Raw genomic sequence first — 20,150 nt, 5'->3', positions numbered from 1 at the left:
AACACATGTACAAAACATAATGCCTAATGAAGGCCGTGAATTTAAACTGACTTTTCTGCTGGGCGTGGTGGCGCACACCTTTAATCCCAGCACTCGTGCCTTTAATCCCAGCACTTGGGAGGCAGAGGTAGGAGGATCGCTCTGAGTTTGCGGCCACCCTGAGACTCCATAGTGAATTCCTGGTCAGCCTGGGCTAGAGCGAGACCCTACCTTGAAAAACCGAGAAAATAAAAATAATAATAAACTGACTTTTCCATGAAATAATTTAAAACCAGGTCGTGACTAACTGATAAACAGTCCCATCAGAAAGATAAGGAGACATAAAATGAAACATAAAACATTTAAGTTCAGGGGTTGGAGAGATGGCAGAGAAATAAGCCGAAGAGAGAGAGAGAGAAAGAGAGAGAGAGAGAGAGAGAGGGAATGAGTATACCAGGGCCTCTAGCCACTTCCAACGAACTTCAGTGCATGCACCCCTTTGTGCATCTGGCTTTCTGCGGGCACTGGAAATTGTTAGGTTTGCAGGCAAATGCAACATCTAGCCTTTTCTCTAGCCCTCTTTACTAAAGTTTCTGTATGTGCATGTTCTTTATTTTGGTGTTTTACATTTTTTTTAAATTTTTTCATTTATGTATTTGAGAGAGAGAGAAGTAGGCAGAGAGAGAATGGGCACATCAAGGCCTCCAGCCACTGCAAAAGAACTCCAGGCACATGTGCCCCCTTGTGCCTCTTGCTTATGTGGGTCCTGGGGAGTTGAACCTGGGTTCTTTGGCTTTGCAGGCAAACGCCTTAACTACTAAGCTATCTCTCCAGCCCTATTTTTTTTGGTATTTTGAGGTAGGGTCTCACTCTGGCCCAGGCTAACCTGGAATTAACTATATAGTCTCAGGGTGTCCTTGAACTCATGGCGATTCTCCTACCTCTGCCTTCCAAGTGCTGGGACTAAAGGTGTGTACCACCATGTCCAGCTCTGTTTTTTTTTTTTCTATGTAGGGTCTCACTCTAGCCCAGGCTGACCTGGAATTCACTATGGAGTCTCAGGGTGGCCTCGAACTCACGGCGATCCTCCTACCTCTGCCTCCCGAGTGCTGGGATTAAAGGCGTGCACCACCATGCCCGGCTTTGTTCTTATTTTTTGATAGGTGGTTGATCTTAGATTATAGATAAAGTTTGGCAGAATTTACCTGATAAAATAGATGTCATGATTTGTAGTTGTCAGAAGAATATAAGGATGACATCATGGAATATGTGGCAGGAAATATCTTTTTTAATAGTCAACATTGAATACTTGAAAATTGTCTGTGGTTCATTTGGTGATATACTATTTATTTTCTTTTTTTAATAAAAAGATATTACTAAACTGACTGAAGATAAGAAAGAGGGCCTCAGGCAACTCGCAATGACATTTCAACATTTCATGAGAGAAGAAATACAGGATGCTTCTCAACTGCCACCGTCTTTTGACGTTTTCGAAGCCTTCGCAAAAGTAAGTGTGAAGTATGATCTCTTTGCTGGTGCTTTGAATGAATCCTCCTTTATTTTCTTGCTTGTTAATAAACATGTCAAAACCTTGGTGGGAAATTTAAGATCCTTAAAGTTTTTTATAAGTCCCCTACTTAAATGAGCAGGGAAGAATGTGTTTTATGTTCTGAGACGGTGTGACTTTTTCTGTCTCATCACTATTTTTATTGTGAGCCTGTTAGCTTGTTATCCACCTTTCAATCATCCTCTTGGGTATGTCTGCATTCTTTCCTCAAAAGACAACAACAGTTATTCCATTATTTCTTACTGGAGAACTTTTGGTTTGACTGGTGCATTCACTGAGTTCTTTTGTTGGTTCTTTCAGTACACAGCTTACTTCTAAAGTGAAAAAATATCTATTGGAGGCTATTCTGAGTAGCTGAATTTTAAGTAACATGGATGCATTGCCATTTCTGACTTAAAAAACTAGTTTCTTAGTTGCATGTGCTGGCCCATGCCTGGAATCACAGTGCTGGCGAGGCAGAGGCAGGAGAATCCCCAGGGCTTCCTGGATAGCTTGTCACCAAATTTGTGACTCTAGGCTCAATGAGACTCCCATGTCTTAAAAAAATAAGGTAGATAGTGCTTGAGCAAGACATCTGATGTTGACTTCTGGCCTTCACACACTTGCATACACACATGACTTCATTTCTTGTATAAATTTGTGGCATTGTTTCTGTTGGAAAAGGTTCAAGTTGAAGTGTGATTAATATTCAGGAAAATATCTTAAAATATTTCCTGTTACTAAATGTAAAATGTGAATTGCTCTCTCATTTCCATTGTTTGTTAAGTAATTTTTATCTAGTTTAACTTGTAATGAAATCTTTCCGTTATGTGTGGGGGAAATTCTGTTCTAGTAAAGTGGAAATATTTTTGTACAAATTTTTCATAATATGCTACCTCCCTCCCCATATGTTTGTGGTTGCATTTAATATGAAAGCAAAACACACACATCTTTGAGATTTTTGGAGGGTAACTGGATTCATATGTCATTTTTTTTTTTTTTTTCCGAGGTAGGGTCTCACTCTGGTCCAGGCTGTCCTGGAATTGACTATGTAGTCTCAGGGTGGCCTTGAACTCATGGCGATCCTCCTACCTCTGCCTCCCAAGTGCCAGGATTAAAGGCGTGAGCCACCACACCCAGCTCATACATCATTTTTTTTTTTTTTTTGCCATAACATGTACTTCAGTAACACAGGAAACTAGCATTAACCAGCGGCTCCTTTACTTCTCTGTGCTGATACCTTGTCACTTGTAGATCTTTTCCTACTCATGAATTTGTGTTGAACAAAATAAAACAACAAAACAAAACACTCTTCCTCCTCCTTTCTTTAGGAAACTGGTTGTAAGCTTATAGCTATCCTGCACACATCTCAGGGATGAGCCTTTGAGCTCTAAGCATTGCATGTGTGTGATGATGTCACTTCTAGCACACGGGAAGGAGGTAGAGAGCACTGGGCAGAGAATTTTACATGGCTCAGTACCTTGTCCCCGTCTTATCTTCATAAGGTTAGTTAGAGAGAGGAGGTAGGCAGACCACAGAGTGCCCTCCCTTCCTTGTGGCTGCTTCTCCATCCACATGCAAACTGTCACCCCAGGGGGCTGCTGTGCGACCTCCCTTGCCAGTCATAGACATTAACTTCTCACACTTATCTAAGACATTAAAGTTCGTATAGTATAGTTAGCTGGAGTAATAGCTTCGTGGGTAAAGTGCTTACCTTGCAAGCATGAGGACCTGAGTTTGATCCCAACTGGTCAATTAAAAATGCTGGGAATGGGCTGGAGGGATGGCTTAGTGGTTAAGGCGTTTGCCTGCAAAGCCAAAGGACCCAGGTTCAATTCCCCAGGCCCCACGTTAGCCAGATGCACAAGGGGCCGCACGTGTCTGGAGTTCGTTTGCAGTGGTTGGAGGCCCTGGTGCGCCCATTCTGTCTTTCTCCACCTCTTTCTCTGTCAAATAAATAAATAAAATTATTTTTTAAAAATCCTGGGAATGGTGAAGCATGTCTGTAATCCCAGCCTGGGGGAAGTGGATATGGAGGATCCCTGGAGCTCACTGGCTAGCCAGTTAGCCAGGTCATTGAGAGACCCTGTCTCAACAAGAGGTGAATGACATCTAGCATTGTCCTCTGGCCTCCACACACATGCTGCTACATGTGCTTGTACATCTGCATACGCATATGGGCTCCACAGGAACATATATACATAGATGCCTACACACCACATCCACCTACGTGCAAAAAGAGAAAAAGAACAGATGAAAAATTATAGTTACTGAGAGGATAAATTTAAATGGAGTTTGAGTAGCCTGACAGTTATGTCACTTTCTCCAGGCAAGGAAATGAAATTCTCTCACTCTGTATTTGCTTATCTGTGGACAGGAATAATAATATGTCCTTCATAGATGAAAGTGAGGATTAACTATAAGGTGCTTAGTAAAGGATCTGACACATATTATTAATTTCTACTACTGTTGCCCTACCTTCCTGCTTTATTGGTATCTGAGTAGAAAATGTCAGCGTTTACGTCTCCCTGGGTTGTCATATAGCTGCAAGCACAGTCTGTGACTGAGTATAAACCAGAGTTTCAGATAGTTGCTCACAGTTCTTTCCAGTGCTGTTATTTCTTGAGATGTTGAAAATTACCTGTCTGGGTGAGATGGAATTTTGTAAGCAGAAAATTGTGTCTTTCCCCTACTAAGCTGTTTTTGTTTCAGCCTATAGCTTGTTCATAACAACTTCATAATTTCTGAGTAGTTTTGGGATTGTGTGTAGATCATGTAAGCCTAAGTGTTGAATGAACTGTGTCTCATGCTTACATATTAAGTGGATGAAGTTAAATTATAAAGTGTTTTAAAAAATATTTTATTTACTTATTTATTTATTTGAGAGAAAGAGAGAAAATGGGTGCACCAGATCGTCAAGCCATTGCAAATGAACTCCAGATGCATGCACCATCTTGTGCATCTGGCTTTACGTGGGTATTGGAAAATCGAACCTGGGTCCCTTGGCTTTGCCAGCAAGCACCTTAACTGCTGAGCCATCTTTCCAGCCTTAAAATACTTTTTTTTTTTTTAAGACACTTATTATTCTAGCCTGTCTAGCTGAGGTTGACCTGACCTGTAACTCACTCAAGGTCAGGCTGGCTTAGAACTCACAGAAATCATAGTACCTCAATAATTACCGTGTTTTAATTATTGTAACCCACTGGAACATATAGTAGTAGTATTTCCATTGACTTATAATTATTGGCAGTGCTTTGGAATGAGCTAAACCAGTTTTGAGGTTATATTTTACTTACAAAATATTTTTTTAGGGGGCTGGAGAGATGTCTTAGCAGTTAAGCGCTTGCCTGTGAAGCGTAAGTACTCCGGTTTGAGGCTTGGTTCCCCAGGACCCACATTAGCCAGATGCACAAGGGGTCACATGTATCTAGAGTTCGTTTACAGTGGCTGGAGGCTCTGGTGCGCCCATTCTCTCTCTCCTTATCTGCCTCTTTCTCTCTCTGTCTGTCGTTCTCAAATAAAAAAAAGTAAAATATTTTTAGGGATTATTGTACAGTATTCAAGAAATATACTTATCTTTTTCCCTCAGACTTATAACTCTTTTCTTAAAAAAATGTTTTCAGATTGATTAGAGACATGATATGTTCAGAGCAATAAAAGAGAAAATGGAGTAGTTGCATAGAATGTCTCAGAAATAGACATGAAATTGGAAGCAACAGAATAAAAATGACCTTCCTGACCATAAAACATATGCCTTTGTTAGCATTTCCAGAGCCTGTAAGTGCTATTTGGTTTTATAGTGTTGTGCAACTACCACAGAGGTTTTTGATTAGAAACCCCACATCTGTTTGAGAAGATGTTCCCTCCCTTTTTCCTTCAAAGAAAATAATAGTTCTCCTGGCAGTGTGTTATTTTTGTTCCTTAGGGCACATATGTAACCTTTAAAACTTGTCTTTCTAAAATGTAATTTTTAATGCTGTTAGCTCTAGCTGGTTTTGTAGTCTACTCTGGTTATATAGCTTTGATAGAGGACCTTAGAAGGTGTTTGTAATATAGTACTTAAATTTTGCATTCTGTTTCTGTCTGAGAAATTTCCTTTTTTATTGAGGGAGATTTCTCTTTTCTTCCTCGAGAAGCAGTTGAGTCTGTAGAACAAGAATAGTTGCTAATTAATAATACGAGAAGTTATGATTTAATATTTTGAGTTAGAAGTAAGACCAAAGAAAAACACTTACCTTATTGTGTTCAAAATTATATGTAATTGCATTTGGCTGGCCTGAACTTTAAGATTTAGAGTGCTGATAAACAGTGTATATGATATTCTGCCATAATCTCATAATTTTAGTAAGCAGTATAAATCAATTGGAGGAAAAAAATGACAATAACTGTTTCTTGTATTCTTGGCTTTTTTTTTTTTTTTTGGCAAACTGCACTGCAGTCAAAAGAAAAAAAGAAACTGATGATATGTTTAGCTTTTAATCTTGAGCTGCATTAGCCATCTTGTGCTTTTGCTGTCTGCCTGGCATCGAGGCTGTGTGCTGTTCAGTTTGTGGGCAGAGCATCACCTCTTGCTTTGAAAGGTCATGTCTATGTGTGCGTTTGCCACTTGAGGGTTTCCGGTTCACATAGGACTAAATTTTAGAGCTTTTTTGTTGATGAGCTCAGTTGGGTCTCACTACTAGAGCATGCTATGAAGTCATAAAGAAAGCAATTTTTTGAATTAATAAAGTGATGGATTATCTAATTACAAAGTTGATGTGAGATGGCAGTGTTATAACTTCGACTGCATTACTAAATGATGCCGGTGACTGATCAGATGTGCCTGGGCTCCATTAAGGAAAAATATGCCATTAAATATTTACTAGTAAAGCGAGCAGACACACCGGGACTGCTGTCCTCCAGTTGGGGGGTTGCAGGTACCTGTGTGTTTGGAATGAACTGCTGAAAAAGACACTTCTAGTCTGCTCAGAACAGCTGCTGGGACACTTAGTCACTGGGATTTTACTTCGCCGCTGGTTTTAGCTAAAGCAGGCAAACAGCCAAGATACCTGCCTCTGCTCAGATCTTGCATTCCAGTTATAAGATGATGAGGCACCCACAATTTATAGGTGTTACGTCATTATAACAGATTGAGTCCCTAAGTAGATTCAAGAGACATTTATTCTCAAAAATGTTCTTCATCCTTCAAGTGATGTGATGTTTGTAGGACGTTTGGGCTTTACAAACAAAGCAAATCAGTGCTTGAATTTTTTTTTTAAAATGTTTGAGGTAGGGTTTCACTCTAGGTCAGGCTGACCTAGACTTCACTATGGAGTCTCAGGATGGCTTCAAACTCATGGCAATCCTCCTACCTCTGCCTCCCAGGTGAATTTTTTTTTTTTTTTTTTGTTCTTCGAGGTACAGTCTCACTCTAGCCCAGGCTGACCTGGAATTTACTATGTAGTCTCAGGGTGGCCTGAGCTCACAGTGACCCTCCCACCTCTGCCTCCTGAGTGCTGGGATCAAAGGCGTGCACCACCATGCCCGGCTCCAAGTGAATTTTTAATAATATTTATTTATCAACTTCTTCATTTTTGCCATTTAGTTAATACTTCTCTTCATGTATGCGTAAATATCCCGTGATAGTTTGATATCTGTTTATCATAGTTAAAGTCCAGGTGCTTTCTAACTTCTGTTGGATGGATAATTAATAAGTTCTTTATCAACCTTTTATTTATACTTGTGCCAGTCAAGGATAACTGCTTATATAAGGACTGTTACTTTGCTTAAAAGGATTGATGGATGAATGTGTTTGCTGTTTTCTACCTATTTGTCTGAGTGTATAACTTGTCAGTAGTTCAGATGGAAGTGATATTTTCAATGTATCAATGCACCAGTGTGAGGCAGCAGGGGCCTTCTCTCATTGTTTTGCTTTTTCTTTAGTGGTAAAAGTCTCTGCTTGGGTACCGTATCCTTATATTCATGTCTCATGGACTGACTGAAAGGATATGTGAACATTGTTTTTTTTTGGAGTTTTTTAAATCTAATTTTTTATTGATAACTTCCATGAATGTAGACAATAACCCTTAGTAATTCCCTCCCTCCCCCCACTTTCCCTTTTGAAACTCCACTCTCCATCATATTCCCTCCCCCTCTGAATCAGGCTGTTTTTTATCTTGATGTCATGATCTTTTCCTCCTATTATGATGCTATTATGTAGGTAGTGTCAGGCACTGTGAGGTCAAGGATATCCAGGCCATTTTGTGTCTGGAGGAGCATGTTGTAAGGAGTCCTATCCTTCCTTTGGCCCTTATATTCTTTCCACCACCTCTTCTGCAATAGACCCTGAGCCTTGGAAGGCATGATAGAGATATTTTAGAGCTGAGAACTCCTCTGTCACTTCTCAGCACCAAAAGTGAGATAGCATTAATTTATGAGAATGAACATTAAGGGAAGTGCTTACTGGGCAGTTTGGTGAGCATAGTATATACATTCAGCCAGATACCAGCAGACATTACAACTCTAGGGTTTATAACTACCCCTGTTGTAGGTTTTCAGTATCAGGGATGTATTCCCTCCCATGGAGCGGGCCTCCAGTCCAATTAGAGAGTGGCTGGAATCTCCCATAACAGACATACCAGTATTGCACCTGTTGGCTCATTTGGCCTGGCTGGCCAAATTTAAGGCTTGCAGTGTCCACTGTTGATTATTGTCACTGGTGATTTATCTTTCTCCCATTAACTGCATGCAGTGTAGCTTTTTTCAGCATTCTGTCAGCTGGTCTACATGGAGGAGGTTTTCATCTCAGCTCCAGCAGGATTTCTCAGTGACCTTGCAGCCTAAGTATGTACAGTCTTCAGCAATAGGCTCTTCCCATCCATTCCTGGTGGGAAACCAAGGGCCTTGATAATGGCCTGTAATGTTTTGAGGACATTAGGGGCCTCCCTGGCTGACAGCTTACTGGAAGGTATCCCATCCATAACATTGAAAATTTTCTAGTAACAATCTATGGCTTTTGGGTGTTCCATTGTCCAAAACAGTAGGTTTCCATATGACTTATTTATATCCTCTTAGATTTTGATTAGCCCTCCCTCCACCTTTTCTTTACTCAATCTCTTCCCCTGACCCCACTTAGGCCTTTTCACCCCATTAATCTGTTCTTCTACTTACATATATACAGTACCATCCTATTAAGTCCCCCCTCCCTCCCTCTCTATTCTCTCTTTTTTTAAAAATTTTTATTTATTTATTTATTTATTTGAGAGTGACAGACACAGAGAGAAAGACAGATAGAGGGAGAGAGAGAGAATGGGCGCGCCAGGGCTTCCAGCCTCTGCAAACGAACTCCAGACGCGTGCGCCCCCTTGTGCATCTGGCTACCGTGGGACCTGGGGAACCGAGCCTCGAACCGGGGTCCTTAGGCTTCACAGGCAAGCGCTTAACCGCTAAGCCATCTCCCCAGCCCCTCTCTATTCTCTTTATATCCCCTTTCTAGCTTACTGGCCTCTGTTACTGAGTTTTATTCCTATTCACATAGAAGTCTAATCATTTGTAGCTAGGATTCACATATAAGAGAACATGTGATGTTTGGTTTTCTAGGTCTAGATTACCTCACTAAATATAATCCTTTCCAGATCCATCCATTTTCCTGCAAATTTCATAATTTCATTTTTCTATACTGCTGAGTAGAACTCCATTGTGTAAATGTGCCACATCTTCATTATCCAGTCATCAGTTGAGGGACATCTAGGCTGGTTCCATCTCATAGCTGTTGTGAATAGAGTGACAATAAACATAGTTGAGCAAGTATCTCTAAGGTAGTGAGATGAGTCCTTAGGGTATATGGCTAAGAGTGTTATAGCTGGGACACATGGTCTATTTTTTAGCTCTATCAGGAACCTCCACACTGATTTCCACAATGGCTGGACCACACATACTAAATACACACATGCGAAAAAAAAATTGAATAAATCTGTAAACATGCATCACTAGGCAAAAGACTATCTTTTAAAGAAAAAAAAATTATTGGCAACTTCCATAATTATAGACAATAAACGATGAAAATTCCCTCCTCTCCCCCATCTCCCCCTTCACAGATCCACTCTCCATCACATCCCCTTCCTCTCTCTGTTAGTCTGTCTTTTATTTTGATGTCATCAGCTTTTCCTCCTATTGTGAGGATCTTGTGAAGGTAGTGATAGGCATTGCGAGGTCATGGATATTGAGTCCAATTTCTGTCTGGAAGATTGCATTGTAAGCAGCCCCTACCCTTCCTTTGGCTCTTAGCTTCTTTCCCCCACCTCTTCTGCAGTGGACCGGAGCCTTGGAAGATATGATAGAGATATATCAGTGTGGAATACTCCTCTGTCACTTATCAGCACTATGGTGCCTTTTGGGTTATTCTAGTGGTCACCACCATCTGAAAAGAGAAACATCTATAATGAAAAGTGAGAGTAGGGCTTGAGAGATGGCTTGGAGGCTAAGGCACTTGCTTGTAAAGTCTAAGGACCTAGGTTCGATTTTCCAGTACCTATGTAAGCCACGTGCATGAGATGGTACATGTTTCTGGAGTTCATTTGCAGTGGCTGATGCCCCTGGTGTGCCCATTCTGTCTCTCTACCTCCTTCTTCGTCTCTCTCTCTGTCTCTTTCTTTCTCTCTCTCAAATGAATAAGTAAATAAAATAAAAAAGTGAGAGTAGCATTAATATATGGGTATGAATGTTAAGTAAATTGCTTACAGGGCAGTTTGTTGAGCACTGTATATTCATTGAGACAGACAAGAGCAGGCATTGCACTCTAGGGCTCATGACCTCCCCTGCCACAGGCTTTTGATTAGGTTTTCACTACCAGGTATGTATTCCCTCCCATGGAGTGGGCCTCCAGTCCAATTAGAGAGCAGTTGGTTTCCCCCATAACAGACATGCCACTATTACTGTTGCACCCATTTGGTCATTTGGCCTAGCCGGCCAAACTTAAGGCTTGCAGTGTCCACTGTTTTCACCAATGATGACTTCTGTCTCCCATAGGGCTGCATGCAGTGCAGCTTTTTCCACCCTTCCGTCAGCTGTTTACATGGAGGACTTTTTTAGCTCAGCTCCAGCTTGATTTCTCAGTGACCCTGTAGCCCAGTCATGTGGAATCTTCAGCAAAATAGGGTCTTGCTATCTTATTTCTGGTGGGAAACCAAGAGCCTTGGAAATGGCCTGTAATGTTTTGTGGGCTTCAGGGATCTCTCTCTCAGGCCAATAATTCACTGGAAGGTATCCCATCCTGGCACTGAAATTTTTCTAGAAACAGTCTATTGCTTCTGGATGTGCCATTAGACAAAAAAGTAGGTTTCCACATGGCTTATTCACAACATCTTGAATTTTGATTATCCCTACTGCACCCTTCTTTTACTCAGTCTCTCGCCATAACTTCGCTTAGGCCATTGCACCCCCAGTAATCTGATCATCTACTTAAATATATACAATACCATTCCCTTAAGTCCTTCCCTCTCCTCCCTCCCTTTTCTAGCTTACTGGTCTCTGCTACTGATTTTAGCTCCAACTCACATACAGGTCTAAACATTTGTAGCTAGGATCCACATATGAGAGAAAACATATGACGTTTGGCTTTCTGGGCTTGGGTTACCTCATTTAGTACAATCCTTTCCAGATACATCCATTTCTCTGCAAATTTTATAATTTCATTTTTCCTTACTGCCAAATAGAACTCCATTGAATAAATGTACAATATGTTTGTTATCCATTCATTTGTTGAGGGACATCTAGGCTGGTTCCATTTCCTAGATACTCTGAATACAGCAGCAATAAACATGGCTGAGCAAGTATCTCTGAAGTAGTAAGAAGAGTTTTTAGGATATATGCCTAGGAGTGGTATAGCTGGGTCATATGGTTAATCTATTTTTAGCTATCTCAGGAACCTCCACACTGATTTCACAATGGCTGAACCACATTACATTCCACCAACAGTGTAGAAGGTTTCCTCTTTTTTCGCATCCTGGCCAACATTTATTGTCATGTGTTTTCTTGATGGTATCCATTCTGACAAGAGTGAGATGGAATCTCAAAGTAATTTTAATTTGCATTTCCCTGATGGCTAAGAATGTAGAATATGTTTTTAGATATTTATATGCCATCTGTATTTCTTCTTTTGAGAACTCTCTCTTTAGTTCCATAGCCCACTTTTTAATTGAGTCGTATGATTTCTTATTTCATTTTTTGAGTTCTTTGTATATCCTATATATTAATACTCCATGAAATGTATAGCTGGCAAAGATTTTCTCCCATTCTGTATGTTGCCTCTTTGCTCTATTCACAGTGTTCTTTGCTGTACAAAAGCTTTTTAATTTCATGAAGTCCCAATTGTTGACTAGTAGTTTTACTTCCTGAGCAACTGGGGTTATCTTCAGAAAGTCATTGCCTATGCCAATATGTTGAAGAGTTTCCTCTTTTTTTTCCTCTAGTAGTTTCAGAGTTTCAGGTCTGATATTAAGGTCTTTAATCCATGTGGACCTGATTCTTGTGCATGGAGAGAGAGAAAGATCTATTTTCATCCTTCTAGATATATATATATATATATCCAGTTTTCCCAGCACCATTTGTTCAAGAGGCTGTCTTTTCTCCAATGAATATTTTTGGCACTTGTGTAGAAAATTAGATGGCTGTAGCTGCCTGGATTTATATCTGGGTCACCATTGTTCCATTTGTTCCATCTACATGTCTGTCTTTGTGCCAGTGCCATGCTGTTTTTTGTTAGTATGGCTTTGTAATATAGTTTAAAATCTGGTATCATGATACCAGCAGCCTTATTTTTGCTGCTCAAAATTGGTTTGGGTATTCGAGGATTTTTGTGCTTCCAAATAAACTTTAAGATTTTTTTTTCTATTTCTGTGAAAACTGACATTGGAATTTTTTTTTTGTTTGTTTGGTTTTTGAGGTAGGGTCTCACTGTAGCTCAGGCTGACCTGAAATTCACTCTGTAATCTCAGGGTAGCCTTGAACTCAAAGTGATCCTCCTGCTTTTGCCTCCAGAGTGCTGGGATTAAAGGTGTGCACCACCATGGCTGGTGCCATTGGAATTTTAGTAGGGATTGCATTAAATACATAGATCGCTTTTGGTAACATCGACATTTTCATAATATTGGTTTTTCCAATTCAAGAACATAGGATGTCTTTCTATCTCCTAGTGTCTTCTGCACTTTTTGTCTTGTTTTATAGTTTTCATTGTAGAGATCCTTCACTTCCTTGGTTAGGTTTATTCTAAGGTACTTTATTATTTTTTTTTTGAAGCAATTGTGAATGGGAGTAATTCCTTGATTTCACCCTCAGCATGCTTGTTATTAGTATATAGGAAAGCTATAGATTTTTGTGTGTTTACTTTGTATCCTGCTATGTTGTGAAAAGTTTTCATTAGCTCTAGTGTTTGTGTTTGCTGGTAGAATCTTTAGGGTCCTCTATGTATAGAATCATATCATCTGCAAATAATGACAACTTGATCTCTTTCTTTTCAATTTGTATCCCTTTTATGTTTGTATCTTGCCTTATTCCTATGGTTAAGACTTCTAATACTATATTAAATAAAAGTGGGGATAGTGGACACCCTTGTGTTGTTCCTGATTTTAGTGGAAAAGCTTCAAGTGTTTTCCCATTTAGTAGTATGTTGGCTATGTGTTTGTAATAAATAGCCTTTATTATGTTGCGATATATTCCTTTTATTCCAGGTTTCTTTAGGACTTTTACTGTGAAGAGATGTTGGATTTTGTCAAATGACTTTTCTGCATCTGCTGAGATGATCATGTGATTTTGTTCCTTCAGTCCATTTATATAGTATATGACATTTATCAATTTCTGTATGTTGAACCATCCTTGCATCTCTATGATAAAACCTACTTGTTCAGGGTGAGTGATATTTTTGATATATTCTTGTACTCTATTTGCCAAGATTTTGCTGAGCATTTTTGCATCCATGTTCATGAGAGAGATTGACCTGCAGTTTTCTTTCTTTTTTTTTTTTGAGGTAGGGTCTCACTCTAGCCCAGGCTGACCTGGAATTCAGTATGGAGTCTCAGGGTAGCCTCAAACTCATGGCAATCCTCCTACCTCTGCCTCCAGAGTGCTGGGACTAAAGGTGTGCACCACTACTCCCAGCTCTTTTTTTTTTTTTTTTTTTTTAAATTCTGTCTTTGTCTGGTTTTGGTATTAGAGTGATGCTGGCTTCGTAGAAGGTTGGTAGAATTCCTTCATTTTCTATTTTATGGAAAAGTTGAGAAGCATTGGTTTTTTCAATTCTCCCATGAAGGTCTGGCAAAATTCACCAGTGAATCCATTGGGCCTGGACTTGTTTTAGTTGGGAGATTTCTTTTTTTATAACTGCTTGAATCACCATACTTGTTATAGGTCTACTTAACTGTTTTTTTCTCATCTGAATTTAATTTTGGTAGGTCATATAAATCTAGGACATCATTTATTTCTTTCCAATTTTCAAGTTTAGTGAAATATATTTTATTAAAGTATGCCCTTTTGGTCTTGTGAATTTCTTTGCTATCTGTTGTAATGGTGCCTTTTTCATCTCTAATTTTAATAACTTCTGTCTCTTTTCTCTTTCTTTTGATCAGATTTGCTAAGGGATTATCAATCTTGTTTATCCTTTCAAAGAATGCACTCTTTCTTCATTGATTCTTTGCATTTAATTTTTTTGGTTTCTATTTGAGTAATTTCTGCCCTAATCTTTTTCTTTTAAGTTTTAAATTTTATTAGAGAGGTAGAGAGAGAATTGGCACGCCAGGGCATCAGGCCCTGTAGTCAATTACCAAACAGTTGTGCCACCTGGTGGGCATGTGTTACCTTGAGCTTGCTTCACCTTTGTGCATCTGGCTTATGTGGGATCTGCAGAGTCAAACATGGCTCCTTAGGCTTTGCAGGCAAGTGACTTAATTGCTCAGCCATCTACCCAGCCCTGCCTAAACTTTTATTATTTCTTCCCATCGACTGATTTTTGGTTTGCCTTGTTCTTCTTTTTCCAAGGCCTTAAGGTAAAGCATTAAGTTGTTTACTTGTGAACTTTGTAATTTGTTAATATTAACATTTAAAGCTATAAATTTCTCTCATAGGACTGCCTTCATTGGGTCCCAAAGGTTTTGGTATGCTGTGTTCTCATTATCATTTGATTCTGTGAATTTTTTTGATTTCTTCAGTGACCCATTCATTATTCAGTAGTTTACTGTTTAGGTTCCATGATTTTGTGTATGCTCTGTAGTTGTTCTTTTTTAAAAAAAAAATATTATTTATTTATTTGAGAGAAAGAGGGAGAGAGAAAAAGAGAGAGAGAGAGAGAGAGAAAGAGAGAGGGAGGGAGAGAGCGAATGGGCGCACCAGGGCATCCAGCCACTGCAAATGAACTCCAGATGCATGCGTCCCCTTGTGCATCTGGCTTACCTGGGTCTTGCAGAATCTAACCGGGATCCTTTGGCTTTGCAGGGAAATGCCTTAAGCACTAAGCCATCTGTCCAGCCCCTCTGTAGTTGTTCTTTTTGCTGATTTGTAGTTTGATTCCATTGTGATCAGATAGAGTACAAGGAATTATTTCAGTTTTCCTGTATTTGTTAAGATTTACTTTGTGTCCTAATATATAGTCTATTTTAGAGAGCATTCCATGTGCTGCTGAAAAGAATGTGTATTCTGCAGCATTTGGAGGGAAGATTATGTAGATATTGGTTAGGTCCATTTGTTCTATGACCTCATTTAATCTAGATGCATCTCTGTTTTTTGCCAGGATGACTTGTCAATTGATTCGTGTGGGGTACTGAAATCATCCACTACAATTGTGTTTGGTGTTATCTGTGACCTTAAGTCTAATTGTGTTTGTTTGGTGAAATTGGGAGTGCCCATGTTAGGTACATACATGTTCAGAATTGTAATGTCTTCCTGTTGAATTGTCCCTTTAATCAATATAAGTGACCTTCTATATCTTTCCTCACTAATGGTAGTTTGAAGTCTATCCTGTCAGATATTAGGATAGCAACCCCTGCTTGTTTCCTAGGCTTATTTACTTGAAATACTATTTTCTATCCTTTCACCCTACGATAGTGTCTTTCTTTGATGAAGAGATGAGTTTCTTGGACTCAACAAACAGCAGGATCCTGAGAAGGCCATCTTGAATATCACAGTAAAATTTGTGAAGTTCAGCAAACTAGTTAACAGTATCATAGGGAGACTGCTATTTTCCATTTTGTAGGAAATGAAGAAATGCTATGATATTATGTTATGTTATCTTAGACCTTGGGGAAATAGTTTGTAAATGGTCTCATAATAAACACTTAGGCTTTGCAGGCCAGGGGATGAAAGTGGGTATGAGTATATCATGGTAGTTCATAAATTGATCTGCACATGTAGTAAGAGCTGAGCTATATTTGGGTGCTCCTTAAAATGGTTTTAACTTGACAAGTAAAAGTTATTTATGCTTGTCATTGATAACATAATATATTGTAGGTTTTAAAAAAATCATTTATTTATTTGCAACTAGAGCTCAAGAGAGATAGAGTGGAGAGACAGAGAGAATGGGCACACCAAGGCCTTTAGCTGCCGGAAATGACCTCCAGATGCATGTGCCACTTTGTGCATCTGGCTTTATGTGGGTACTGGAGAATCAAACCTGGGTTGTCACGCTTTACAGGCAAATACCTTAACTGCTGAGCCATCCCTCCAGTCCAGCATGGTTTACTTTGGTGGTTTATGAAATAGGCTGTCACTGTAGCCTAGTGATTTTTCTGTACCACTTTCCGAGTGTTGGAATTGCAGGTTTGTGCCACTGCACGCAAACAACATGATGTTTTCAAATACACAACTCTTACAGAATGGCAAAATCGAGTTCACTCACATATGTCTTACCTCACATATTTATGGGGTGAGCCTCTTAATTCCATGGACCGTGTGTTAGTGAAGGGCATGACATGCATCTGTGAAACTTTGTGTATGAACACTGAACATAGATTTGCATATGTTTTCCACATATTCTAAAATATTCTTCCTTTTATTTTACCCAGTGATAATTCAAAATTAAGGCAACATTTTTAGCTTGTAGGCTATACAGAAGCAGATGGTGGACCAGATTTGGCAACTTCTGAATTATCATTTGTAAGCCAGAAGATATTTTGGACATATTAGGAAACAAAATATGCTGTCATGAAATTCTTTAATTAAATAAAGATAGGAAATGCCGCTTTTCTTTTGACAAGATAATAATTGTACTGTTTTTCCATTGCCAGTAAGACTTATAAACATTGTTTTATCTGTTGTTGTTGAGGCTTTTTAAAACTCCAATATAATTTAATTCAGTAACTTTAAAAATGTTTCAGTTCAGTAATATAATAAAAGAAATTTCAGTTATTTTTCTGAGGAAAAACAGAAAATTTTCAGGTAGAAAAAAATAACTTATCAATGTCTTATATACTGAAAAGTACATATATATATGTATGTATGTATGTATGTATGTATGTATGTATGTATGTATATACACATAGATAGATAGATGATAGGTAGATAGATAGCCCGCTTAGTTTTTTTTAATATTTCATTTTTATTTATTTATTTGACAGAGAAAAAGGGAGCAGGGGAGAGAGAGAGAAGGAGAGGGAGAGGGAGAGGGAGAGGGAGAGAGAGAATGGGCATGCCAGGGCCTCCAACCACTGAAAAGGAACTTCAGAAGTATGTGCCCCCTTGTGCATCTAACCTTGGTCCTGGGGAATCAAACCTGGGTCCTTCGGCTCTGCAGGCAAAAGCCATAACCACTGGGCCATCCCTCCAGTCCAGTTTTTATTTTATTTTATTTTTGAGACCAGGTTTCATTCTGAACCCCAGGCTACCCTGGAACTTGGCATTCTTTCTAGCCTACTGCCTGAGCTGCTTCTGCTTGCTGGGATTATAAGCATAAACTTCCACACATGGCTGTTTTTCTTTTCTTTTAAAAAATTTGTTTATGAGAGAGAGAATGGGCATGCCAGGGCCTCCAGCCACTGCAAATGAACTCCAGACGTACACACCACCATATGCCTCTAGATTATGTCGGTTCTGGGGAGTTGAATCTGTGTCCTTAGGCTCCACAGGCAAGTACCTTAATCACTAAGCCATCTCTCCAGCCCAGACACATTTCTAGTTTTTAAAGCTAATATCAGTAGTCACTTGCATTTTCTATTGCAACCATTTGGTGAATATTCTCTATTTTTATATTTTTGTTCATTTTTATTTACTTATTTGAGAAAGACAGACAGAAAGAGGCAGAGGGAGGGAGGGAAAGAGGGAGAGAAAGAGAGGGAGAATGGTCATGCCAGAGCCTCTAGCCACTGCAAATGAACTCCAGATGTGTGTGCCTCCTTGTGCATCTGGCTCATGTGGGACCTGGGAAATTGAGCCTCGAACTGTTGTCCTTAGGCTTCACAGGAAAATGCTTAATCCCTAAGCCACCTCTCCAGCCCTATTCTCTATTTTTAAGATACATGTTTTAAAAAAATGTATTATTTACTTATTTGTAAGGAGAAAGAGAGAAAGAGAGAGAGAGAAACAGAGAATAAGAATGGGGTACACCCATGCCTCTGGCTGTTGCAAACAAACTCTAGATGCATGTGCCACTTTGTGCACCTGGCTTTACCTGGGCACTGGGGAATTGAACCTGGGCAGTCAGGCTTTGCACGCAAGTGCCTTAACCACTGGGCCATCTCTCCAGCCCTGAGGTATATATTTAAAAACAATCTTACTTACGACACAGAGAGAGAATGCTTATGGGAGAATGGGGACACTAGGACCTCTTGCTGCTACAGACTCTAGATACGTATGTCACTTTGTACCTCTGGGTTTATATGGGTACTGGAGAATCAAACCAAGCACCTTTAACCTCTGAGCCATCTCCCCAGCCCTTAAGGTATCTGTACTTTTTACTTACGTTTTAAACCTCATGAGAATTTTTATGTTTCTCCAATTCTTTCATTCAGCACCAATTTCAGTACTGAAAGGATCGTAGAAAGTATCTGGTCTCATCAGCCTGTCCACCTTTTCCCCCTCTTCCGTTTCCTATGCTGTGTCACCGTGAGCAGAAGTGAGCGGTCAACTATGCAGGAAGAAAGCTAGAGCTTCAACGTAAGCTCCGATGCTCTTCCCGTCTATTGATGCCCACGAACTCAACCTTCCTGCTGAAGTGAAGTGAAAAATGTGCTGTAGCAAACAGAAGTTGTGATGCATCTTTCCTTTTATTGAAGGTTGCTATGTAAAGTCAGAAAATGAGGAGTATGCTACATAATAGTCTTACTCCTACCAGCATTTGAAATCAGGTTGTTGTCTCCACAGTAATGAATTTCACCTCAGAGGCTCCATGTGCTTGTGTTTAAATGATGATGACTTTCTAAAGCAGCTGGATGACCCCCCCTGTAGGCATCTCTGTTATAAAGGGAATGTCAGCATTACATATTAGCAGCACTTGGGCTTGTTTCGTAGTTCCAGCGTTTTGGCCCGTTTACACATGAAGCTGGTGGGAATTAGGTACTAGTGTGGTCTTTGTGCTGCCTCAGTAGATCATGGCCAATTGAAGGATGTACCATAAATGCCCTAGTGTTGTAGGTCCAGTTCTGCTTTTATCTCTAGATGCATGCATCACTTTGTACATCTGGCTGTACATAGATACTGGAGAATTGAACCTGGGTCACTAGGCTTTGTGGGCAAGTGTCTTAATTGCTGAGCCATCTGTCCAGCCCGTATTTGGTAATAGTTATCTCTAGTACTAAAGCATTGCTTTTGGCAAAGCAGCCAGTAATTTAATCAGGCTTCCTGCAGTTTCTATACATATGGTGCAGCATATTTCTTCTGACTTCTTTCGTCCACACCTGCATCCCTAAGTGAATGCTGGTTGGTGGGGGGGGGGGTGGGGGGGTGGAGAAAGGTATATTTTTCTTGTCCACAGATACTTTTCTATATATAATCATAGTTATTTCCTACACCAGCCCTCTGAGTTATTTTAGCTATGCCCTTTACAGACGAGGAACTACATAAGGTCATACTTTTTAAGTAAAGGGATCAGAGGGTTAACTTGGCTTCTTGGCTTTCTCACTTTCAGAGTTTCTGTTTTTCCTTTCCATCATAGAACATTCTGTGTCATGTTAGTTCTGTGGTAGAGTTCTAATTGCTAAGCATTTTGTAAGCCTTAGGAGTAAAATCCAGAATAGCAGGAATAAGATTATTTTATAACATTTAAAAATATTTTATTCATTTACTTATTTGTAAGGAGAGAGAGAGAACACAAATATGAATGAATGGGTATACCAGAGTCTCCATCCACTGCAAACAAACTCCAGATGCATGCACTACATCTGGCTATACATGGATACTGGGGAATTGAACCTGGGTCATTAGGCTTTGTGGGCAAGTGTCTTAATTGCTGAGCCATTTCTCCAGCCCATATTTGGTAATAGTTATCTTTAGTACTAAAGCATTGCTTTAGTCAAAGCAGCCAGTAATTTAATCAGGCTTCCTGCAGTTTCTACACATATGGTGCAGCATATTTCTTTTGATTTCTTTCGTACACACCTGCATCCCTAAGTGAGTGCTGGTTTGGGGGGTCGGTAGGAGAAAGGTGTATTTTTCTCATTCAGTGGTTTTG

The 20,150-nt window shown here is 39.6% G+C and overlaps 1 protein-coding gene across 1 annotated transcript in view; it reads left to right on the top strand.

Annotated features, from left to right (window-relative positions):
* The window catches only part of Smyd3 (SET and MYND domain containing 3), a 619,144-nt gene that overhangs the window by 71,891 nt on the left and 527,103 nt on the right, over nucleotides 1-20,150 (top strand). The window contains exon 5 of the mRNA XM_045141721.1: nucleotides 1,350-1,486. Coding sequence (XP_044997656.1) covers nucleotides 1,350-1,486 — 137 coding nt within the window. The remainder of the gene's footprint in view (nucleotides 1-1,349; nucleotides 1,487-20,150) is intronic.

The sequence above is a fragment of the Jaculus jaculus genome, chromosome 1 (genome assembly GCF_020740685.1).
Source record: "Jaculus jaculus isolate mJacJac1 chromosome 1, mJacJac1.mat.Y.cur, whole genome shotgun sequence".
Taxonomy (NCBI): Eukaryota; Metazoa; Chordata; class Mammalia; order Rodentia; family Dipodidae; genus Jaculus; species Jaculus jaculus.
The sequence above is the reverse complement of the archived record's forward strand: the minus strand, read 5'-3'. Positions and strand labels throughout refer to the sequence as shown.